The 26,472-nt window shown below is 37.2% G+C and overlaps 1 protein-coding gene across 1 annotated transcript; it reads right to left on the reverse strand.

Annotated features, from left to right (window-relative positions):
* Positions 1-2,481: 2,481 nt before the first annotated feature.
* Positions 2,482-4,641, reverse strand: LOC148844208 (uncharacterized). Its single transcript, XM_088959639.1, has 2 exons — positions 4,444-4,641; positions 2,482-3,083 (listed from the first exon to the last, which is right to left on the reverse strand). The coding sequence occupies exons 1-2, from the start codon at positions 4,609-4,611 to the stop codon at positions 2,538-2,540; spliced, it is 714 nt and encodes a 237-aa protein (XP_088815765.1). The 5' UTR covers positions 4,612-4,641; the 3' UTR covers positions 2,482-2,537.
* Positions 4,642-26,472: the final 21,831 nt, after the last annotated feature.

The raw sequence follows: 26,472 nt of genomic DNA on the forward strand, positions 1-26,472 counted from the left end.
ATAAATGGTTACTTTATTTAACCTCATTTTTATGAATAAATTTAAATAAAGATGGGTAAATTTTGTCCTTAAAAAATTCTAAAAATATTATTGAGGCTATTACGTGTAGTTCGAGGTGGCCACAAGTCGAGCTCTTCACGAGCTACTCTAGCTCGACTCGAAGCTCAGTTAACCAAGCTTTGGGTTGAGCTCATTTATTAATCGAGCTGAGATCAAGCCTAATAAAGCTTGGCTCGTAAGGCTCGTGAGTCAGATCGAATAGCTTCACAATAATAATAATAATAAAATTATAGAAAATAATATATATATGAGAAATATTATATATATAACATTTTATTTTTATATACAATAATAACTAATTATTATAATTCTTAATTTTTTAAATATAAAATAGAAAATATTTTTTATATATAATTTTTTTTAATTTTTCTAAAACATTTTTTCTCAAGTCGAGCTTGAGCTCAAAGTTCTAGCCCAAACTGAGCTCGAGTTCAGGGTTCTAGCTCAAGCCTTGTACTTCCTATTCGGTTCGGCTTGACTCGAATCGACCCCTATGTGTAGTTCACCATTGATTTATGGTGGAACACCATTGGTTTTTCTAACCCCTAGTTAGTAAACGAGTAAATCTCTTCTACTTCACTAAACTAGTAAAGGCATAAAAAGATAGGTTAGTTCAAATTAGTGCCATGTGTCCTCACTCATACCTAACTTATCAAAAATTTGTATATAAAAGCAACAGCCCATTTAGTACGATAGACATGCAAGGAGAACCAAAGAACAAATTTATTTGAATGGACTTCTTGGTCAACTAAAACAAAATGACCTATCGTATAAAGAAGTTGTCAAATACATGTTAGTCACACTGGTGTTCATTTGACCATAGTGTAGAGTTATTTTCGCTGAGCACAACCTCAAAGTTACAGGAGAGGGAGGGAGGGAGGGAAGAAAGTTGCAATTGCAGGAAGAGTGTTGAGAGTGGGAGGACAACGAAAGAGAAGAGAGAAGAGGGAGAGCGAGAGACATGACAATGGGCCCTTCTTTCAAGTAGGGTCATGTCAGTCTTCACAAGTCAAGGGTAATTTCGAAATTAAAAGAAAATAAGGAAAATTGTGGGGTTCGACTATGATATAGAAAAGATATGATATCTGAAAAACTTCTAACTAGTCAATTAGAATCATAAGCGTGGTAGCCAATCAGATGTTATTTATCAAAATTCATGGATGGGTTCTGATTGATCAAAACTCTTCACATATCATATCTTTTCCGCGTCATAGATTTTCCCAAAATTGTCACATGAAATCCACTTTAGATTGCCACCTCATAGTTAAATTAGAATAAAGATAAGAATTCTTTCTTATGAAATCCTTTAAATTGCCACCTCACATGAAATCCTTTCCGTGCATTTTCCATAAAAATAAGTTTGGGGAGGTTGAGGTTGGTAAAGGGAATCAGGGTGGTCAGTTATCGGTTGGGCTATTCGGATATGGACCGGTTGTACTTTTTCCTTTTTGCAGCCTTTTTTCTGCCTTGAATCAGGCTACTGCATGGTGCATGCACATGTATCTTCTTTTCTTTCTTGTCTTTTTAAATAATTTTTTATTATATTTAATGGCTTGTTTGGTTTGAAGGGTAAGAAAAGGAAGGGAAAGCTAGTAAAACCCTATACACGGTTTGTAAAAGTTTTCTATCTTTCCCTTCCTTTTCCTACTTTTTCCTTCAAACCAAACGCAGCCTAAAAGAAAAGATATGAACAAAAGTTGAATTAATGAACATCTTGACATTCATTAGTTTTTTGCTTAAAAAATGCTAACAGAGCAATCAGGGGTTCTCAGGTTAAGCCAACCGGGTCAAGCCAAAGTGGTAGTGTTCCATCAATTAAATCAACTGGAACTTCGCAGTAGGAATGCTACAAAGCATTCAATTGATGTATTTCTCTTTATCCGGTGGCATAAATACCCCAATACATCAATTGATGTAATCTGTTTGGCCATAGAGGACAAATTTGACACCCTTTTCTTCTCTTTTTGAGAGTTAGAATCTCAGAGATGGGGTTAGAAAAAGCAGCCAACCAGCTGATATGGGTTAGGCAAGAGTCCAACCAGACCAGCTAGGCACCACTTTGATGGCTAAAATTAACTTATACTAATTAAAGGCAATAAAGAGCACTTGTCTTAAAACCCTTTAAGTTGTAACATATTCTGGTTGTTGAACAATAAAATATATAGTATGGGCTTCTGAATAATCTAAAAGTTTGGCGATTACAAGATAATCAATATGCTGAGACACCCCTCTTTCACTGATCTTTTCCTTGGAGAAAACAATCAGAGATCAACCAAGAACATGATTGCCCTTAGGTAACTTAACTAGAAAAAAAAAAAAAAAGAGTGGAGAGAACATGATTGCACCAACTTTTGTAACAAAGATGGAAAGCAACATGTCTTCACATTCAGTCAGTTGTAGAGCCTTTGAGTGCATATATACCAAAGGAACCCATCTGATACAATCAATCTGATAGAGCACTTTGATAATTGTCTCATTCACAGTGATACAAAATCATTGTCTATCTCGCCCACCTTTCCCTTGACCCCACTCTTCCCAGTCCCAAAAACAAAATCTAGATTGTATAGTATTGAAATCATGGCTATTGAACTCAAGAAGACAGGTGCTGGACCAAAGATCCAGAGAGGAAGAGGTAAGGCTGAATAGAAAAGCCTGTTGCCAACAGTGTTGAGGGTGAAACTTTTCTCCAGTAGTTCAGAGATATATTCTGGAGTCACTATGCCCAAAGGGTCCTGCGGGGAGTTGATGAGGAAGTTCACCTGATTCACAAACCTAATAGACAGAGAATAACATATAAATGCAAAGAGAAAGATAAAGAGGAGAGTGCCATATTTCAAGGCCACCATAAATTCGCCATGCGCCCCATAGACAGTGTCGTTAAGTGGTTTCTTAACACTATATGTGCTACTGATGACTGCAGCTAAGCCGGAACAAAGCAGGATCGATGTGGTGGCCATCAGGGTCAAACCCATAATTGCATTTCGAATGGTCTGAACGGCCAATATATTCTTCTTATCATTATCCTGATGAGATAAATGCACAAAAAACACAGTCAGAAAACATTGTTATAAGAAAATATTGGACTGACAAACATGCAAATGAATGGAGGCTGAATGAGAGCTGCCACTTAATTTTTTCAAGAAATGGCAGAGGTTTTCTTCTTTTTCCTTGTATTTGGTGATACACACCACATTAATTACTCTTTTCTCAAAGTTGGTGGTTGTGAGAATCAAATCACCAATTGAGTCACCTCTCAGCTAAGTCATCCGTGCAAAATAGATCGAATCTAATAGGCACAAGCACTTAATAAATATTCTGACAATGGTCAAAAATTATTTTTTAATTTTTTTCCAGGATAGGTTGGGATATTTTAAAGGACAGGTGTCATTGGTACTTACAATGCTGTACCTACTCCCAAAACACTCAGTATAGCAAGGACCGACAATACTGGTTAATGGTAGCCCTTTTGATTGCTGATCAGAAGCACACAAGCAATAATGCTCTACCATATATGACTCCTATGGCTTCAGAGGGACACAACAATTGTGTTGCTGAAAAGTCCATAGGCTCAGTTTGAAAGGAATACAAATGGAAATATGTAGAGTGTAAAACCTTATATTTTATATTATTTTGTATGTATTTGTACTGTATATATTTACATTTGTACTCTTTCTAAACTGGGCCATAATGAATACAATTAAATAGGTTTCTTCAAAACAAATGTTACTCGAATATTTGGCACTTTGTTCTATTAATCCAGTCTTAGACTGCAAATGATACATATATAACAAAAAGCAAAAGCACCTTCAAATTTGTAAACATTTTCAAAAAGCACTTGTCATTTAATTATTGCATGCATATGACATATACAGAGTATATTCTCAACTATACCCATATATAAATGCAACAAGCCGAAAGATGGAGAATATTCTACAGTCATGGTCATTGCCATCAAAATCTATTGATGAAGCATTCCTATTTGGTAGCTTTTTTACTGCGGGATGATATGTAAACAAGAAAATGAGCTCAGTTATATATCCACAGTGCGCCATTAAACACAGCATGTTCAATTGGTCATAAACAAAAGAAAAAAGGCTTAATCTTTCTTGCATGCTTTGGTTTCAAAAGGTTTAAGTTTGAAAAGCTCTAACCATAAGAGTGATACATCAAACAACCACCCCTAAAATGCTGTGTTTGGTTTGATAAAAAATAAAAAAGAGAAACAGAAAGTCGAGGGAAAACCTTGAGAACTTTCCCTCAACTTCCTGTTTTTCTTTTATTTCCTATCCAACCAAACACAAGGGAACCATATTTTGTAAAAGTGGGAAATTTGTGTCATTATGTGAGTAGATAGAAGGGAACGTTGGTTTCCCCTTACATTACCTTCATCATCGTCACAACCCATAAACGTCGACCAGCGGAATTGGTTCCAATGGTGGTGGTGAAGGGTTGGGTTCGAACTCTATGCCATAACCAAATATGATAAACAAAGGTTGCCAGAAACCCTAATGGCACCAAGACCAAATCCAGATAGCACTTCCTCCACACCATCTCTCTCTCTCTCGTGCGCTCTTGTATGAGAACTTATTCTCTTGGTTTGCTCTGCAAAGACACAGTTTCCCTTTATATAGAGTGATAACTAAATGGACTTGGACTTGATTTGGGGAATGACCATAGCAGAGAAAAAATCCTTTTTTTACTTATTAACTAAAGCACAAGCCTTGCTCCTAAGGGTTGGAGTTTACCCAACTTTTGGTCATTTACCTTAATGAATGCCATTCCATGTTCTCAATAATAACTCAAGTGCCACTACTCCAAGAATATATACAAGGATACCGTTGCAAAATTTTACAATAGAAGCCAGTGGAGGTGAGATGGGCCGGGTCAGTTTGGTTTTCAAAGGCAAAACTTGGAATCTATCGTGGTTGGTTTCAAGTTTTTAGAACTGAAACCTATTCCATCAAGATCTAAGGTATACCAGTGGAACCTATTCTCTCTTTGTCCCCTCCCTCAAAAAATGGGACTTGCTATTTAGAAACTTTATTTTGAATAACAATAATGATGATGATGATAATGATGACGATAACATATAGTTTAAAATTTATATTACCTCTATTTTTTCTTGTAAATTATCATAATATATTGGTATATAGTTCAAAATATAACATTATAATTTAAATTTTGTAAATATTACCTTTTGTTTTAATTATTATATACAAATATTAAATTGTAGAAAATTGATCAAATCACTTAAATGATTCAATGGTCAAATGAGACCATATTGTTTATAACCATGAATGTTTAGGTTCAAATTTTTACATCTTCAAAGTATTTTGGGATTCTTTTGAAGGCAAGATGGTTCCAAGGCCAACCAATGCTGGTTCTTCGGGTTAGATCATGTAGGGTAAATCCCTAATCTTTGGAAATGGCCTGGATGGGGTTTGGTTCCAAGAATTTGGAACTGACCCTACCTATACCTAATAACAAATTGCATAGGGACAGTTCAATGCCTTTGATGATAGCTATGCATTGTCAATATCACCACCATCTAAAACAGACTCGCTTACAATTGTGATAGAGAACGAAAAAAAAAAAAAAAATTCTTGAAATTTTAAAATGACCTTATTCTTTTTCATCTTTTCTCAATAATTGAAATATACAGCTTCATGCATGTTAGGTGATGATTGAATCCTCATCCCACATTGTTCTCGTGCAGGTTATTTATGACACTAAACAGAACAGAAAGATTGAACAGGATTCATGTAGGCAATCCCATATAGTTGGAACAGGACTTAGATGATGAGTTTATACTCTAAAATATAATGAAAAGCTACAACAATATGGGTTTTAAAAGCCCCCACAGAAATAGATCAGATCTACAAATGGATGAAAATAAATAGGGTATAGATATATCCAAATTCTCGATTTATTTATATTAATTTGAATTTGAACCAAATAATGATTAAAATGTTATGTACTATTAATAAAATGAATTAAAAATTACTTGTATGAAACTTAAATCTATGATTATTTTGAGAAAGCACACCAATGAAATCAACTTGATATCTTATAAATTTTATAAATGAGTCAAGCACACCATGAAAACTGACTCAATTTAGAAGTCAAATTTTATTTGACCTCCTATTATTTTATTTGAATGGAAGCAATTGTAAAAAAAAAAAAAAAAAAATTAAATTTCTTCGTATACATATAAAACATTTTTAAATATCAGTGAGGGCAATTACCCACACCGGCTTCTACTTATATCTGTCATTGCTCTCTTTCTCTCTATCTCTCTTCTTTAGTTGAAGTTGAAGCTATTTTATTAATTTCTTTACAAAATTCTTTGCTTATTCTGTAGTCTTCATGCTCAATATTAAACTCCACCAATGTGAGCATCTCTTATACTGCTGGTTTTAAGCCTAAATACATGAGTAAGGTCACATCAGGTTGGGAATTGACACAAAAACTTTTGCTAAACTCTCATGATCATTATGGTCATATTGATATTTAATATTTGTAAAGTTCATGGTATACAATACAAGAAATCAAGTGGCATTACAGTAACCCTAATGCTCTGCATGATATGATATTAAAACATTACAAAAGAAACAACTTGCTTTAATTTATTTATTTCTTTATTTCCCCTCCACTTTTAAGTAGATTAGTTTTATTTTCATCCAACTTTTTCTTTGTTTATTGGCCGAGGGTACTTACCTTACCCAACTAATTATAAAATTAAAATTACGTAGTTAATTTGTTTTGTACAAATGTTCTAACGAGTTTTTGTTGTGATACGCAGGAGTGGTAGATGGATGGGTTTGGTTGGGTTGGATGAGGGGAAAAGCCAATCCATCCACCAACCAACCACATCCATTAGGAACCCATTTTTCTAAATTAAAATGTGCATATATACGTTGCCATGTTCCAACCTAATCTATCCATCTTGATCCATTTGAATATTTAAACGTATGTATCCTTAAATCATCACTTCCTTGTCAACTCATTTCGATATTTAAATCTATCCATATCGACCCATTTGAGAAGATATTTAACTTAACCAACTTTTTCATGTAGTCAAGTACATGAAGAGAAAGAAAACAAACTTTCTTCTTGCACTGACCCAAATTAAGAATACAGACTGATTGAAAATATTTAAACCTTGCATATTCTTCTGTTTTCTCTCTTTTAATAAAATTTTCATTACTCTCGAACAAACAAATGTCTTGACTGAAAATGGATAACCATAACCCAACCTAACCCTAATGCTATGCATTTTGATTGTCTCAGATACATCAAGCGGGTTGGGTCAGAAATTTTCAGTCCTAAATTTATGATGTCTCAATTAAAACATTTGATTATATAGTTGTTACTTCTTTTATGATACCGGATCATTATGAGATTTTTTTTGGGTATCATAATTGAAAGTATCCCTAAGAAGATCATCAATAATTGTAGGGGCGGAGCTAAGGGGACCCAGGGGAACCATGGCCCCCTTAGGGTTCAGAAAATCCTCACTGTAATACAGTTTTCCATGTAAAGTTTTCCCTCTTCCCACTCTCTATCTCAATGGTTGGCCCCCCTATGAACCCTTCAATATTCATTTATGTTTTTGTCCCATTATAATAATTTCCATACTCCACCCCTGAATAATTGTATTTCAAAAAGAAATGGCTGGCATTAGCCATTTTCATGGAGGTTTCTTTTTATTAACCATAAAAAAATGTCTTAATTCAGGCACTGAATGAAGGTTGGATCAACCATCTAGGACAAGTTTGGCCGGCTGAAAGTCCGACCATCCGGTTTATCCAAGTTTATTTATTTATTTGTGTTTTGGGTATTGCAATTTAATAATTTATTCAAGTCAATTCGCCAACTTTTAGGGCGTTGGTGTCTTTCATTTTCTAACTGAGCATGCAATGCTAGTGGGATGCGCACAATGGCCTAATAAAGTTCCTTATCTAACACAACATTTGTTTAAGGAAAAATTCTTGATCAGACCCTGTACTTTGGCACGATTGACAATTTGGCCCCTGAATTTTAAAATACAATAATTCCGTATTCAAACTTTTAAAATATGACAATCTATTATTCGAATTTTCAAAATATGATAATCTAGTATTTACCATTAATCAGTCCGTTAATCAACCATTAAGTGACATTTGAAAAGTCAAAAGTGTCAAAAAAATGTCACATAATTCTCTTTATCAATCATCCAAACATTGATAATAAAATAAATAGTCCCAAATTTTAGATTCTTCTAAACAGTCATTAACTTTTTTTGAATAGAAGAGGCTAGGATTTGGGATTGTTCGGTTTTTGTCAATGTTTGGACGGTTGATAAAGAGAATTAGATGGTATTAAAAGGGCATTTTTGACTTTTCAAATGTCACTTAATGACTATCACATTTCAGGGGCCAAATTATCATTTGAGCCAAAATACAAGATCTAATTGGGAATTTTCCCTGTTTACACGTACACCACTAATTGACACAAAAAGCTGATAAATCAAAACGAATATCAAAACGAAGACGGGGCGTTTCTTACCAATTCAGGTGGCTAAAATGGTTGCCGGACCTGGGGTGTCTGGTGAGAGCACGGACTCTGATCAGCAAACCAGAATTATTGGCTGACTTGTCCATCAAATGTTGAAAAAGGTTTTGATTCACAAACTGCTCTCCCTCACTGGAGCTACTTTTTTTTTATACTGTTATTGAAATTGTAATCGATGCCACATGCCCTACTTTGAGTTGGCCGCAGTCATCGCTCATCAGCTCCCATCCAACATCAGTACTACTACACTGGATAATGCGCCATTGCGCCTGTCCGGCCGGCACTGAGAGGAGGCTTTCATTGAATCATGACCAGATTTGAAAACCCATTTTGAATCTAAGTGCTCCAAAAAGATTGAACTGGATTGGAAGCTGATGTCTTTCCATTTCTTTTAGTCCCTGACAAAAAGATTGGACTGGATTGGACGAGATTTCAGGCAACAGATTGGCATCCTCGTCGGAATGCTACCGTACGAATTGAAGAGCAGCTTACAATGAATCAGGCAGAAACTCTGGTTATCTGTTACCAAACTCACCGCACACATTCGTGGGGAGCACGGAGCACTTAACCCACACAAGGGTATTGTCGTAAAACATAGACATCATCGACCCAATGTACATTAAGTATTAGATTGCTGTCTCCATTGGCAGTGACCAGTGAGGCATATTCTTATTAATCCAACCAAGTATATAGTTTTGGGGGTTGGTTTGATCCCTGAACAGTAATGTCCAATCAATGTGGAAGAATATGCGGGTTTTAGGATTTGAATTGTACAAAGTGTTCGATTTATGAGATTAAAATTCAACGGGTTTGATTGGTCAATTACATGACAAATTGTATGTGCATACTTGATTGAAAATTTAATTTTTCTCTTACAAAACTCAGTTTTGTATTTGTCCCACATTGAAAAATTATAAGCTTTGTTTTTCAGAAATTTACACTCCTTAGAAATAGTAGAAGAGAGTATGAGGGTTTGATATCGCGCAACATGCATGCATGTGTGCACGGCGCAATGAGGCGCTCTAGAGGTGCACTTTGCTCGCATACGCATGGCTCGCAAAGGGTGGCCTTTGTTTTGGTGCAATGCTAACCGTTGATCACCGTTGATGAGATCAACGGTCACGATTTTAGGAGCATGAATCAGACTTCAAAAACACAAATTTTTGAAACCACTTTCTCTCTCTCTCTCTCTCAGTCTGGTCTGCTATAGTCTCACGATTTAAGGAACGGATTTGCCTATAACCCAACAGCAAACTCAGTGAAACTGAATAGGGGCAAATAACGTTCTAAAGACAGTGTCTTCAGACGTGCCTCAGAGCTTCTCCTCCAAAGTTACAGTGACCCCATTTTCCAACACAAGGCAAAGGGAAAACTTGAATCATGGTAGTCGCTTTCGTTTCAGCTATTGATGCAAAGTTGGTCTAATGCTCTCAGCAAGGGAGTTCGGAATTTGCTCCTCACCTCACACCGACCTCAAAGCATGTCATGGCCGCACATGGAGAACATGCCCCATGTCCTGTACTTGTATTTATTATTCATGGGAGATGTTCCTAATTCAGGGTGGGATGTGGCTATGAGGTTAGTGTGAGGTGTGCTCTGTGAGGAGCAAATCCCAATTTTGAGCAACGTTTTAAAAATCAAGCGGGTTCATGAAACCATTTGGTCACTAGTTCTCGGGTCAAATGGTCCAATCATCTAATTTGAATGGATGATCCATTCTGATTTTAAATTTTAAAAATTAAAAAATAATTAAAATAAAATACAGTCAAAAACCATTGTTCAGGTCAACGGTTCAACTACTCGGTTTAATGGGTTTCTAACCAAACCAACGGTTTTTTGCCCAGAAATGGTTTTAAGGTAAAATGAAACCGATTACCTCAAGAGTTCTCAGGTCAACTGGCCCAATTATCCGGTTTTCAAAACCATGGCTCTGAGGCTTAACTCACCTTATGTAAGATGAGAGCAGGATCAGTACTTAACACTAGATTGGCTCCATTAGGCCTGTATGCAGTATTCAAAAATCTGAATTTGAATCCAAGATTCAGTATAATCAAATCGAATTTGGATATACATTGATCTAATCCGATAAATATCTAAACCGATGATATATATATTCTATCATATAATATATATATATATATATATATATATATATAAACGTTAAAAAAAGAAAAAAAGAAAAGAAAATGAGAAATGAGTTCGAAAGTTGACTTCTTTCAATATTTTGAGTCTTTTGTCGAAGTCGAACCTTATCTGTCTGGCTCTGTCTCTCAAGTTTCAAAACCCTAAAACCCTAACCCTCCGTCACTCCCTTCATCGCAGGTAGTCGTCACCCCTCATCATCGTCCGAGTAACCACCAGCCCTTCACCAGATGCCATCATCGCTCATCTAGTCATCTTTCCTCTATCTCTCTTCTCGAAGAGTCTCAGTAAGATAGTGACTCGCCGCCCAAGCAACCACCATCAACGATGATAGCGTCAGTGATGGCGGTCGAGCATTGGTCATCAGCCATAGCTCAAGCTCAATGTTGTCTCCTTTGTTGCTGCTCAAGCTCAAGCTCAACGCCTCAAGCCCTCAACCGTCCAGCATCACCAGCCTTGTGCTGCAACCCACGACTACTGCCGGGAACCCATGCCATCACACACTCACACTTGGCCCACCGTTGGGAACCCATACTTGCCGCCATCAATCCCTTGTCTCTTTTCTCAAGGTAATTTGATTTTCAAAGAATAAATAGATTACAGATTGATTTATTTGTTTATGAGTTAGATTTTTCAGCTCATTTTCTTATGCTAAATTTCTAATGAGATAGAATAGATTACAAATTTCTGATAGTGATTTATATAATGATTTATTGGATTTTTGGTTTCTGGTTATGAGTTAGATTTTTCAGATTAAATGAGATAGAATAGATTATAGATTTAGGAATTGGTTTATTCATTTTCCTAATCTAATGATATAGAATAGATTACGGATTTTTGAATTATGACAATGTTTTAGATAATGATTTATTGATTTATTGGTTTCTGGTTATGACTTATGATCAGCTAGGTTTATGATTGAACTGAACACGGCTGAAATATCTAATGCTACTTTAATGGAAATTTACAAAAATTTCAACTTATCAAGTTATGAGATAAATTAACTTGTGAGATATAAAAATAAATAAAAAAGAAACGTGTGGTAATTCCTATAAGAAATGATGTTGTTCTGATTGTTTTCTGGCATCCTACTCTGTTTGGTTTCAGAAGCTCGTTGCACAAATTCAGGTTTTATAGATTGGCATTGATATTTGTTTTCCTCTTCAAATTTATTTGAAATATATATATTATGCAAGTGAACTGAAATAACCTTTTAAGTGGATATTCGTTTATAAGTTCTCATGCTTTAAGGGCTTAGCTTATTGGAATCCATAGACTAGAAGGTTCAATGTTTTGGTCAGCATTGGTGTCAAAGCAGAGTTATCTTCAATTCATGGGCATTGAGAAAAGTGGCCCTCATTCGAAAAGTAAATATAAAGGCATAAATCATAGATAGTAGAGTTGATAATCAAACAATATTTTTGTATTGGTGTTGATAATGAAACAACATCCGTAACTTGCAGATATAACAAATAAAAAAGAAAGGTGTCGTCAAGTTATGAGATAAATTAACTTGTAGACAAAATGGTTTTTAGGCTGCCAAAGTTTTAGAAATGTTGCTGGGTAATACCTAGTCCAAATACATGTGATAATTCCTATTAGAAATCAGTTTGATTGCAGCCTTAACTATGACAACTCTTCAGCTGTTACAATGATTAAAAAGAAAAAAAAAAAAAACCCAGTTTTTCAATTTAGTGCTTTCTTCAGACTTTATCTTTACCAAGTCTGGTGTTCAAGTCTCTAAAGTCTTAATTTTCTTTTTTGTACAGGACTGCACATCAAGGATGAAGGATCCATATTTTGTTGTTTGGCTATTGGGTTGTTTGTGTTTGCCATGGTACATTCACTTAACTCCTTATTTTCTGACTTTTATTCTATAGTCTGAAGTTGTTTTTGTGGAATGTGATTAGGTATTTAACTAATAAATCTTCTAATATATTACTTTCTACTCAGTTGGATTATAATATTGCTTTTAGAGTGCTTTTATTGGGGTTCAATTGCAATTTATAGTTAAATTTCAAAATTTGTCTATTGTAAAACAATTAATCTAATCGGATTCGAATCTATTTGAATCCATATTCAAAAAGTCAAACGGTTAGATTCAAATCGAATCGAATGTTAGATTTAATAATCGAACTCGAATTTGAATTGATATATTTGATATCTATCGGATATCGAATCGAATTTGGATATTAGTATTTATAATCAATTTTGAATTCAAATCTAACCTAATTCGATTCAAATTCGATCCATTTATAGGCCTAAGTAAAATTAGGCCACGTTTGTTTAAGGTGTAAATGAGAACCGGGGTAAACTTAACACCCCAGTCTGATTTTGCTGATGTTTGGTTGAGGTGTTGTTTTACATCAAAGATTAGTGTAAAACTCTGCTCTAGGCAAGTTTTACAATTCGGTGGAAAGTTACCACCGATGAAATTGATGTAAAACTCATCTTCTCTATCAATGTGAAACTCCCTGCTCGCACCTCCTCTCAATCGCTGCAACAGTCAAATAGCACCGACGTTCCCTCTTGGCAACAATGCAAGTATGATGACTCTTCCAGCATAAAATGGCCTACTCTGCAAGATTTTGGTATTGGATCTAAGTAAGGGATTCCTATTAGTCTCAGATTTGCACCATTGAAGAAACCATTGTGGGGATCTCCTCTTCTTCTATAGAGAAGCCATCAAAAGCAAAAAAAAATAGTCAAATAAGCCCTTGCTACCTTGACTGAACCAGAGAAGAAAGAGGAAGGAGATGTCATTATGCCACTCTACATGAGGAGGTCTCCATCTAGGGGATTTCACTGCTCAAGGATGAGAGGAGCGATGTGATTCATGTGTGAGACAGACAAATTTCCATCATTTTTGTTTTTGGTTTCTCTTCATGATTTTCGTTGATCCATGCTAATCATGTCTTCCTCTCCTTTGGTCATCCCTAATAGAAATGCCTCTACCGGAAAGCATGTTGTAGCACTCAGCCTCGACCATTTTGTTGAGTCTATAGCGAAGTTCAGACACACCACTTGAAGCATTCTCTACCTCTTCCTTCTGTCCTTAAAAACCCTTTTAAGATTGCTGAAGGTGTTCTCAGCTCTATTGCTGGAAACCCAAATCATTTTCTCTGAAGCAAGAATACTTGTTTACTTCAACAAGATCTATGCTTTTCAATGTAGTCGATTGGTTTTGCTTTGTTATTCAATTAGGTTTTACTTTATGTTTGTAGAAATTGATTGTCTCAAAGGTATCAGCACCATATTTCAATGGAGTAAATATGCATTTACACCATTGTTCTTCTTCTCATAGTCCTCTATTTCCAAATGCCTGCAATTTTGCATCCATGCTTTTACGCCATGAGTGCCAAACAGCAATAGAGTAAATCCCAACAAGGCACAAGTGCCATTTTACATCGTTCATTGAACCGGAGCCTCAGTCATCAATGGTGTAAATATGCATTTACACCTCAAACAAATGCAACCTTATTAACATGGTTTGTTGACTTGTAATTATCTAATTTATGCATTATTTTTGTCATAAATTAACATTAAAATCACATAGTTATGGTCATGTCTAAGCTGGCCTATGGCCCTTACATATGGTTTTGTTTATTCTTTGTGTTATGAGCATATTCATTGAATTTCCAAATAAATCTCTTTTGTTTTCCTCTCATGTGGAGGTGGGACCCACTCATGTGTTGAGGCCACTTGCTTGACAAGTAATTTGAGAGAGTTAAAAAGAAACACAAAACAAAGTCAAGACTCTTTGTATTCTCTCATTAGTGAGAAAGAAACAATTTGTCTAGTCTTGGTCTATGTTAGTGGATGGTGGGACCCATTCTACTATCCATTGTTTTTCTCTACAAGCCTCATTTTGTCTTGATGTATTGAGTCACTTGGCATTCTAGATATTTATGTTGGTATCCTCTTTTGAAAAAAAAGAAAAGAAAAAGAGAGTGGAAAATGCAATTCCTTTTTTACAAAAGCAGATCAAGAGATTTAAGCTTTTTGCTATGTCAACAAGAGCACTTCAATCAACTGTTTTGCTTGTTGTTTCACACTTATTCCATCAAGATTTTGGTGGGTTTTCTCGACTCTTCAATAATGGTTTTGGAGAGGGATTTGCCAACTTTATTTGGTAAGGTATTTCTCATATTTTATTAATTGAAATGCATCTTGTTTGATGACTATTTTTATGCATCCATGAGAGGTTCTTGTCTCTTTAAGTTGCTATTTTCAAGTTGGAACTAGAGAAGTTGTAATTCTACTATGTTGTTTCTCTTGTGGTGTTTAATTATTTTTCTCATCGGACATTAATTATTATTTCTCATTTACCATTTACATTGTTGATTTATACATTGTTAACAAGGGATTTTAATCTCAACAAAGTGGTATCAAATCCTTGGTTGAAGTAATTTGGGTGTGTAAATTAATCATGGATGTTGGTACAATTCATATGGTTGTGCTGAATGGGAAAAATTAGACCATTTTGGAAAGCGAAAATGGAATATTTGTTATATTGTAGGGACTCGTATGGACCAATTAAAGGGGAAGAAGCCAAGCTGAAAGCGATGTTCATTGAGGAATAGAAGAAAATTAATAAAAAAGCTTTAGGCATCATTAGACAATGGATTAAAGATAGTGTTTCCCATCATGTTTTTACAGAAACTTTAGCACACTCTTTGAAAAAAGTTTAGAAAGTTTATATGGAAGAAAAATAATGGGAAACAAAGCCTTCTTACTTAGAAATCTTGTAAACTTGAAGTTCAAAAAAAGTACATCAATTGCAGAACTTTTGAATGAAAAGCAAAGCATTATGAATCAACTCTCCTCTTGACAATGGTGTTAGATGATTACAAGACTTGTTTTAGCTTAGTTCTTTTTCAGATAATTGGGAGACATTTGTAGTGTTTCTAAGTAACTCCGCACCCAATCGGGTTCTCACAATGAGTCAAATTACAATAAGTTTGTTGAATAAAGAAACTAGAAAAAAGACATCCAGTTTATCCCAATGTGAAGCACTTGTAACAAAAAATTGGGGGAGAAGCAAGAATATATATCCACAACACTATGACAAATCCAATGGAGGGTCTAAATACTACAAAATGACAGGACATGTGAAGAAGGATTGCAAAAAACCAATGCAATTGTTTCTGAAGGAGAATTAATCATTTTCTTGAATCGTGAAGAATCTTGCATTAGTCTCATGTCATGATACAGATTGAGTAATTGATACTAGTGCCTCCTACCATGCTACCCCAAGAAAGGATTTCTATACTTCATACAAATCCGGTGATTTTGGTGTGGTAAAGATTGGAAATTGTGGTACATCAAAAATTGTGGAGATAAGTGATGTAAATATGAAGATAATTTTTGGTTGCAAATTGATTCTCAAGAAGGTAAGACATGTTTAAGATCTTCGACTTAACCTGAATTTAGTGGAAAGACTAGAAGAAGGGTATTTTAGTCACTTTGGTAATAGGTGTTGGAAACGTACCAAAGGCTTTCTTGTAGTGGTAGAAGGAAGAATATGTTGTACTCTTTACAAGACCCAAACACATGTTTACAATAGTGAGTTAAACATGATTGAGGGGGTGTCAATATATTTATGGCACACACGACTAGACCTCATGAATGAAAATGCCTACAAATTCTCACAAAAAACAACTCCTCCCCAATATGATAGATATCTCTTTAATTTATTGTATTCATTGTTCAGTTAGTAAACAACATAAAGTTTAATTTTAGAAAAATTTTCCAAAAGAAAACATGACATGTTAAATTTAATTCATTCCAATGTGTGTGGTCTTATGAAAGTCAAAATTGTTTGGTGGTGTTTCTTATTTTGTCACTTTCGTAGATGATGCATCTAGAAATGTGTGGGCATATGCAATGAAATATAAGGAAGGATGATGTCTAGGAGATATTGAAACAATTTCATGCTAAGATTGAAAGGGAGATGAGAAAGTTTCAAATGTATTCATACAGATAATTGTGATAAATATATTGGTCTATTTGAGGACTATTGCAAAAATCATGGCATTAGGCATGAGTGGTTCATTCCTAAAAGACCACAACAAAATGGTGAGGATGAAATGATGAACCATACTCTTATGGAAAGAATTAGATGCATACTGTTACATGCAAAATTACTTAAAGCTTTTCAATGACAAGCAAAGCATACTACATGTTATTGGATTAACCTATCTCCATCAGTCCTTTTGAATGGAGATGTGTCTGAAAGGGTGTGGACAAGAAAACATGTTTCCTATAAACACTAAAGAGTGTTTGGATGTAGGGCATTTGTTCATGTTCCAAAATAAGATAGATCAGTCCAAGTTTGATAACAAATCCAAGCAATGCATTTTCTTGGGAAATACAGATGAGAAGTTTGGTTACAGGTTATGGGATCCTATTAAAGATAAAGTTAGAAACTGAGATGTGGTATTTCTTGAAGATCAAACCATTGAAAACATTGATAAAGTTAATCAATCACAACCTTATACAAATGATCTAATTGAATGGATCTAATTCCTCCTTAAGTCATGCATATCAATGCAAAAGAAGGAAATGAAAAACAAGAAAATGAAAGTGATAGTGATAGTGATCACATACACAATTATGAGTAGGGGGACTAACCCCCTCAAGAACCACCAAACATGCCACTAATAAGAAAGTCCACTAGAGAAAGACAATCATCAAGAAGGTACCCACCTAAAGAATTTGTTATACTTATCGATGAAGGAGAACCAAAAAGCTATAAAGAGGTGTTGTCCAGTAAATACAAAGGTAAGTGGTTGAAAGCCATACAAGAAGAGATGAAGAGGTGTTGTCTAGTAAGCACAGATTTTTTTTTTATTTCTATTGTGAAAATGTCATCAATACAAGTTGTATGGGACTAAACAACATTTCTCTATTGTTAGTTGGCGGAAGAGATTTGCACAGAGCAACTAGAACGATTTATAGTAAAAGGGAAAGAGTGCATGGTATGCAAGCTCAAAAAAAGTTTGCATGGGCCAAAACAAGTTCCAAGAAAATGATACAAGAAGTTTGGTTCTTTTGTGATGGATCATAGGTACACAGGAACAACATCAAACCATTGTGTGTTTGTTAAGAAATTTTCAGATGGTGATTTATTATCCTTTTACTTTATGTTGATGATATGGTGCTTGTTGGCCATGATGCTAACAAAATTTATATGTTGAAACTAGAACTAAGCAAGTCTTTTGCTATGAAAGACTTAGGACCAATAAAGCAAAATCTTAGGCATGGAGATTTCTCATAACAAAAAAGCCAAACAGTTGTGGTTGTCACAATAAAAGATATATTGAAAATGTGCTTGAAAGGTTCAACATGGATAAGGAAAAACCGGCTGGGTCTCCTCTTGTTGGTCATTTTAAATTAAGCTCAAAGCAAAATCCTACAAATGAAAAGGAAAAAAAGAAATGAAGAAAGTTCCTTATGCTTCAGCAGTTAGTACCTTAATTTATACTTTGGTTTGTATAAGACCAAACATAGCACATGTTGTTGGTGTTGTTAGTAGGTTCATTGCCAATCCTAACAAAGAGCATTAGGTAGTAGTGAAATGGATTTTCAGGTATCTCCGAGGTTTCTCCAAAGTGTGCTTGAGTTTTGGAAATGGTAAGCCTATATTAAAAGGCTTTATAAATGTAGATATGCTAGAAGATATTAATTGTAGAAACTCCAAATTAGGTTGTTTATTTACCTTTGTAGGGGAATAATTTCATGGAAACCTAAATTGCAAAAATGTATTGCATTATTGACCACAGAAGTTGAATACATTGTGGGGACTGAAACTTGCAAGGAAATGTTGTGGATGAAGTTCTTGCAAGAACTTAATTTGAAACAAGATAGATATGTTGTTTATTATGATAGCCAAAGTTCCATTCACTTAAACAAGAATTCCAACTTTCATTTTAAATCCAAACACATTGATGTGAGATTTCATTGGGTTAAACATGTGTTGGAGAAAAAGCTTTTGCAACTATAAAAGATCCATACCAACAATAATAGTTTAGATATGATGACTAAAGCATTATCAAGGGAAAAACATGAGCTTCGTAGAAGCATTGCAAATTTGAGAGTTGAATACTCCTTATGAGTCGAGAGCAAGAGATTTGTTGAGTTTCCCTCCTAATATGGAAGAGGGACCCACTCACGTGTTGGGGTCTCTTGTCCAACACATAACTCTTGGTATTTTTTTCATTAGTGAGAAAGAGACAAATTGTCCTGTCTTGGTCTATGTTAGTTGATGATGGGACTTGGGACCCACTTTCTATTACCATTTGTTTTTCTCTACAAGCCTCATTTTGTCTTGATTTATAGTCTCTTGGCATTATAGATATTTATGTTGGTATCTTCTTTTGAAATAAAAAATAAAAAAGAGAAGAAGAGAGTTGAGAAGGGAATTCCTCTTTTACAAGAGAAGATGAAGAGATTCAACCTTTTTGCTATGTGAACAAAGCATTTCAATCAACTGTTTTAGTTGTTTCACACTTATTCCATCAAGATTTGGGTGAATTTCCTTGGATCTTCAATAGTGATTTTGGAGAGGGCTTTGCCAACTTTATTTGGTAAGATTTTTTTCATGTTTTATTGATTGAAATACATTTTGTTTGATGACTATTTTTATGCATCCAAGAGAGGTTCTTGTCTCTTAAAGTTGTTATCCTCAAGTTGGAACTAGAGAAATTGTAATACTTATTATTTTGTTGACAGTGAAAAATTTCTCGGTTAGTACTCCGTAGTTTTTCCTCTTTACATTGGAGAGGTTTTCCATGTTAAAAATTCTAGTGTGTTATTTTTCTTGTGGTATTCGATTATTTTTCTCATTGAACATTAATTATTATTTCTCCTTTGCTAATTACATAGATAATTTGCACACTATTGACATGGGATTTTAGTCCCAAGCCTCAAGGTCAGGCCCACATCTTCATCCAAGACAATAAGATCTAGCCACAAGTTAAAATGGTTGGGATCTACTCAAGGGGTTTTGAATTTCAAACAATATTATTCTTAAGCCTAAGCGGTCAACTAAAACAATTCTTGCACTATGAGTCTCAAACTAGGTAGGTTCAAGTCAAGTGGTGAAACTTTGCGTGTATATCGGATTGTTCACTAAAAGCACCTAAACTAAGCATGGAATTGAGAAAAAAAGGCTGTCATGGGGCAAGTTAAGACCCTGCTACAGTTCGGCCTACAGGTACAACCGAGGTCATGGTGCTGGTGATGATAACTGATTATAACTGTTGTTGCTGGGGGAGGGGATGAGGTCGGTGTCAACATACTGCTTTAGATATCCACAACGAATGAGGGACTTTATCTCGTCTCGTTAGTTGCGACGAGGTGATGAGGTCGGTGTCAAGTTTCTCTCACCTCGCCTCAAACCCTTAGTGTATACGTTCTCATCTCGACTGAGCGACCTCCCACAGCATACAACCTTCACCAAGGTTACACGCTCGAATTGGACCTCAGTCCAAGGCACGAAACCCTTTGAGGTCATACGCCTAGTCGCCAGGTCCCTCACATCGGTTGACCAGCTGGCCATGACATACAACATTTGCCTAGGTTACACGCCCGGATTGGATGTCAACCCAAGGAAAATGACCCTCCATCGGCCACATGCCCTCGGATGATCGGCTAACCACGGCATACAACCTTCACCAAGGTTACACGCCCGAATTGGACGTCGGCTCCAAGGCATACAACGCGCTGGAAGTCACATGCTTGCTCATCCCATTTGATAGGGGATCTAATGGACCTCAGCCGCAGCTAATGGGGTGGCCCATGATTTTGGCTTCGGCCTCAGAGAGACCCTCCAAGCAAGCAAGTTCTCATCCAGGCTCGAGAGCTGGCATTGGCCTTCTTCTTGGCACAATTTATGGCAGAGAAAACATGCTAAAGGGAACAACTCCACCTTGTGGAGACTAGGGCGGTCCATGGCGTCGATCGGGCTTCATGTAGGCTCGGCTGCACATGGGTTTACACATCCTGTCCCCCATGGGAAGGGTAGCTAGGAGAGCTATGGTGTGCGCCTCCTTTTCCTTCTCTCTAAGGAAGAGGGCCCCATATTTTTGGCGGCAAAAATCAGCCTCGACCTTGCCCACCTATGTGCATGGGCAGATGGGTTACTAAGTGATGGAATTTTTTGAACTTGTGACTTCTTGGAAGGGGGCACTAACACCCACACAGGAGAAACGCGACCGCAACAAAGGCACAAGATATGCAAAAATTCCATGCTAGGAAACTCAAAATAAACTTCGGACCTCGTCAGTCTCCTTGGCTGCCGTAGACTCCTCTCTGGCAAACAAGCCCCTCGTCAGCCCCCTCCGGAAGCCCGCGCGCCCCTCCTTTTCGATGGCCTCTCCTCCTCAGCTCGGAGCACCGTTACCTCAGACAACAACTGCACCTTGACAATCCCCTCCAAGCATCTGTGCCCCTCCATTCCAGTGACCTCGCCTCCTCAGCTCAAAGCATCGTCACCTCAGATGCCACTTGCATCTCGACAGCCCCTCATCACCGGTGACATCGCCCCTACTTGGAACATCCTCACCACAAATGCATGTCGCACCTTGCCTCAAAGCATCATCACCCTAGGCGATAACCCCACCTCGGTGGCTTTCTTTCTGCCCGCCTCTCAACGGGCACGCACCACTCAACTTGAGGCAGCGTCTCCCTGGATGCCTACAACTTTATGTTTGCCGCCCTCCTCGCATAGAAGCTACAAGCCGACTACATGACAAGCAACCCATAGTAGCCGGGGCACCCTCCTAGCTAAGGTACCCTCCTGGCCGAGGCACCCTCCTAGTCGAGATGCCCTCTTGGCCGAGGCACCCTCCTAGCCAAGATGCCCTCTCTAGCAACTTGGCCTACTCAAGCGGCATGCCCCTAGCATTCAATGGCATCCCTAAGTAAGCATGAGCTAGCTGATGTGTCGAGCCGAAGAAAGGAATTCTCCTACCTAGGCAAGCGACGTCAAGGCCAACCAGCGCCAAAGCTTCCTCCACCACTAGGGGCTCAACTTGGCTCCCCCCTAAATTTGACCTGAACAACCAGCCCTCTGCACCAAATGCAAAGGAATAATACCACTGTCTCGCGTATGGTCACGACCCGATTCCCACTTTGGGCATAGTCCAGACTTCCAACGTCGAGATCCGTCAAGCGCGCGGATAAAACCAGATGCTAGAACTCGTCTCGCACCCGGACACGACACACCTACTCATCGTGTATACCTCACACGGTGGTGACTGGTGAGAAGCTGATGCCTAACCCACGCATGGACACATCAGCTCATCTCGTACCCGTAGGAAACACAGTGGGCACACACATCTCGTACTCGTAGGAAACACGGTACCGAACTCTTTGGAGCAGAGGCCAATGACCATGTGCTCTTTGACCCTCCATAACCTCCTCAAGTAGCGGAATCAGCACAACAACTAACGAAAGCCCCTCAAACCCAAGGATGACGTCTGCACGCTCATGGGCTGGACTACCACCGAGGAGGCCTCAATCGTAGTTGACGTCTCCGCGCTCCTAGGACGGGCTATCCTTGGTAGCTACGATGTTGGCACTAGCACCACCACACCCAAGGACCACTCTCTCCAGCCTGGCTACAGTCAAGGTCCTTGTTGTAAAAGGCCACTCAACGCCTCCCAACAAGAATGACACTCTCTTCGACTGAAGCCGAGGTCCTTAGCTAAGACCTCCACCACGGCCTCAAGAGTGGGAGACAAATGATGTAGATGCTTTTGGCAGGCCACCAGCAAGTCGGCAAGTGGCCGAGGGAAGTGCCAACTAGCGTGTCCGCAGGGCGGAGGTTGGAACCCAGTGTGAGACCAATGGCGCGACCACATGCGGCGAGCTCGGATGGCCGTCCGCATAGGGCCATGCTGCATCCTGATCGTCCGCGTGGTCCACTGTCAGATGACCTCAAGTATAAATAGGGCACTCCTCCTTCTAGGTAAAGGATCTGGGACCTGATCCCCAACTTGATCCTAGAATCTCCTCTCCGAGCTATCTCTCTGGTTTATTGGTGACCTCGCCCGAGCTCCTTGGACCTCGTCTGCCCTCTTCGCTATACCCTCACTAACTTGACCATCGGAGTCCCCTCCTTGGGTTATCACCCAGGGCCTCTAATGTCCCCTTCATTGCAAGTACTCGACCTTGCCATCGGCCAACCTCTATCGACCTCGGGCAACTTTTCTAGCCTTCGACCACAACGCACCTCAGGCTCCTCTGACCCTCGGCCTCAACAGCCCTAGGATCCTTCATCCACTAACCAACCCATCTAGGGTGCAAAGCAAATTTACTGTGTTGTTCTCGGCAATCCAAACATCAACAGGAAAGTATTTTATTGTTGAAAATCACCTCAATAATTTCTTACATATACAAAATGCTCCATCCTAATTAGTATTTGTTTTAACTGCTTAAACGATCACACCTGATTTTAGATTGCTAATATAGAAGGCAACAGTCTAAAAAGATATGATGTGCCTTGATGTTGATCATCACCTAATGATTTCTTATATAAAGCATACTTAATCACTCCAAGTACAGCCCCCCCACAGCTGAAATTTAATTAGTTATAATGAGGGCAATAAGGATCAAACACTAGATCACTTGGTCAAATATTAATAGGCTTTGATACGATATCGAAGAACCATCCATAAGATTAAGCTGTTAGGTAAGTCCCTCAATAGGTACTTATTCTCTAAAAATTGCAAGTATTACTTTACATCTCATAGTTGATGTGACGTCGCATAATAAAATAGAAAATGGAAATCCCTAAAGGAGTTTATCTGTTTCAAGAAATATTTATGGATTTTATATAGAAGAGCTGCACATAATAGGAAAATTGATTAATAAGATAAGAATTTTATTCATTTGTTCAAGAGAATCTTAAAAAGAACAATCCATTGAAGTTTTGTCTCACTTTGGCAGCTACTATGTTATATTTTCATTAAAGTCCTTTCTAGTTGGACTAGACTGCGGAGAATTATTACAACATTATGTATAAACCAGTTTTATGTTGATATATTGAAGTACCCCAATAATTAGAGATGGCAATGGGGTGGGTTCAGGGAGGGTTTTGTAAATTCTAAACCCTTTTCGTCTCCCCAAACCTCTCAATTCAGCTCATACCCTTGCCAAAACCTATAGTGGATTGGATTTTTCGAATACAAACCCTCCCCACACATGAAAATGCAAATCCCTCCTCGATACTTTGGACTTCAAACCCTTCCCAAACCTAAGTTTATGATAAAAAAACCTAGAAACAAATGTTTAAAAATATGACTAAAATAGAATATATGATATGTAATTTTATTAATAATAGGAGTGAAAATGAAGATGCACTTATTGGAGATTGAGAGATAACACAATGTGACCTTTATAGGTACCTTGGTTTGATAATTAATAACAAGGGAGAGATTGAGGAAGATGTCACCTACAAAATTAAAGCAGGATGGGAAAAATGGAGGGGTGCATCTAGAGCCTTATGTGATAGATGAATACTATGCAAATTGAAAGGAAATTTTCAAAAGATAGTTGTAAGATTAAGTATATTGAATGGAGAAAATGCAAAATGTCAAAAAAGAAAAAAAAAATAACATGTCCAAAACATGAGTGTGGCAAAAATGCATATGATGAGATGGATGAATGAAAAAAAAAAAAAAACTAGAAAAGATAGGATTAAAACTAAAGTCATTTGAAAGAACTTATGAATAGCTCCAATAGATGATAAAATGAGAAAAAAATAGGGTAAGATGGTTTGGTCATGTGCATAAATGATCACCAACAACACCCATAAGAAGCGACCTCATGTAAGTTGAAGGGGCTAACAAGGCTAGAGGTAGATCAAAAAGGACATGGGTCAATGTGTTAAGTAATTATTTAAGTGCCCATAATTTAATAATGGATATGACATTATACAAAACGACTGGAAAAACAAGATTCATGTTGCTAACCACATGGCATAAGGCTTGGATGATGATGATGATAATTAGGATGGTTTTATTCAATTTTGCTTTGTCACTTCTGCTCAACCCGTTGACATCCCTAGCTACCACCTCTATATTTTGTTTGAGACCCACTATCCACATGGTAAATTTAGGTTAAATGTTTATGATTTGATTTAAGGGATCAAATTAGCTTTGATTTGTGATTAACAATCTTCTTTATCTAAAAGAAAGGGAGCAAAAACCAATTTGATCTGTATAACGTTTTTATGTTGGGCTTTTATCAGGGTCAAGAAGCTAAAAGAAATGGGATAACAATTTAATCTAAGTTAAAGTTAATTTGTATATATTTTCTGAATATGAACCTAGCCATGTATTTGAAGGAGAAGACCTCTTCTATAAGTGTTTTTAATGTATACAATTTCATACAGTGCCCCTAATGCTTTTGGATCGGACAAGATTGTCTAGATCAAGACCAATTTAAATTTGCGTACTGAAATTGTGTCCAGGCCCAACAATGGCCCAATAAGCCGTCCGGTTGGACAGGCCATAATTTAGGTTGGGACACAAACACGATGGTTTGGCACCAGTCGATGTCTAAGTTGGGGTGTCAATGGACCAGTTTTGGGTTGGTCTCAGTCCAAATCAAAATCCATTTGAACAGATTGGATGGACCAATAAGACATTGAATTTGGACGGATTGGACGAACCAATATGGCATATTGGATTGGACTTGGTCCGTCCATAATGAATTTATATTGGATTAAGCCAATATCTGGTCCATTGATAGAAGATAAGAATATAGGTGTCAATGGACCAGATTTGTGTCGAAACCAATCTAAACTAACAGGAATTTGAACAGATTGGACAGTCTCTGGACCAATCCAAAATGGTCCAAAATATTCATTAGACTGGATTGGACTAGGTCTATTTGTAATAGACTCACATTGGACTGGACCGAATTGGACCAAATCCAGTCCAATTGAAACCACTATTCTAACCAAGTTGCAGCCTATGACCAATTCTATTCAGATTGGTCTTTGATAGGATAAACATTTCTTTACCATCCAAAATTATATAACTTACAAAGGCCAAGCAAGATATAAAGAAAATACTGACTTAATAAACATCTTAACATTCTGAAGGCTGCACTTGGCATTCCTTATTTTAAGGATTTAACCTTTTTACAGTTAAAATTTACCTACGAATACTGAATTTTAAATTGCAAAAAGGAAATTAGTCAAAGGAATGCCAAATACAGCCTCAATAGTAGTGAATAAAAGGTTGAAGAAAATGAAGAGAAAAGAAAAGAAAAGAATAGGAATGTGAAGGAAAAAAAAATACAAGAAAAGAGAAGAAAAGAAATAAGAGTTTAGCGCAGCCAAGTGAGACACACAAACACACACAACCTTCATTAACTTTGCGAGTGTTAGGGGAAATGTTTTAAAAAACTACCCAGAACTGGAACTGTTCTGGCCTCCAGTTTCTGGGTCGATGGTTCAAATGGATGGCCTATTTTGGCAATAAAAATTAAAAAAAATAAAAACAATAAAAACGGCCAAAACCATTGAATAGGTCGAACAGATCAACGGTTCGACTGCTTGGGTTAACGGGTCATTGACTGATGGCCAGGGACCAAGTTTGGTGTAAAACAGAACCGGCCAAAACCTCCTCCCTACAGCCGCCGCCTATAGCAGTTCGATCTCCATTGCTTGGGAGAAATCAAGATTGGATCTTGATTCCAATC

Source organism: Nelumbo lutea, chromosome 8, assembly GCF_056320005.1.
Source record: "Nelumbo lutea isolate HS-2025 chromosome 8, American lotus-T2T, whole genome shotgun sequence".
Lineage (NCBI taxonomy): Eukaryota > Viridiplantae > Streptophyta > Magnoliopsida > Proteales > Nelumbonaceae > Nelumbo > Nelumbo lutea.

Coding starts and splice junctions, on each gene's coding strand:
- LOC148844208 (XM_088959639.1), bottom strand. CDS start 4,611: ATGGTGTGGAGGAAGTGCTATCTGGATTTGGTCTTGGTGCCATTAGGG. Junction 3,084..4,443: donor GGGTTGTGACGATGATGAAG/GTAATGTAAGGG, acceptor TTATCTCATCAG/GATAATGATAAGAAGAATAT.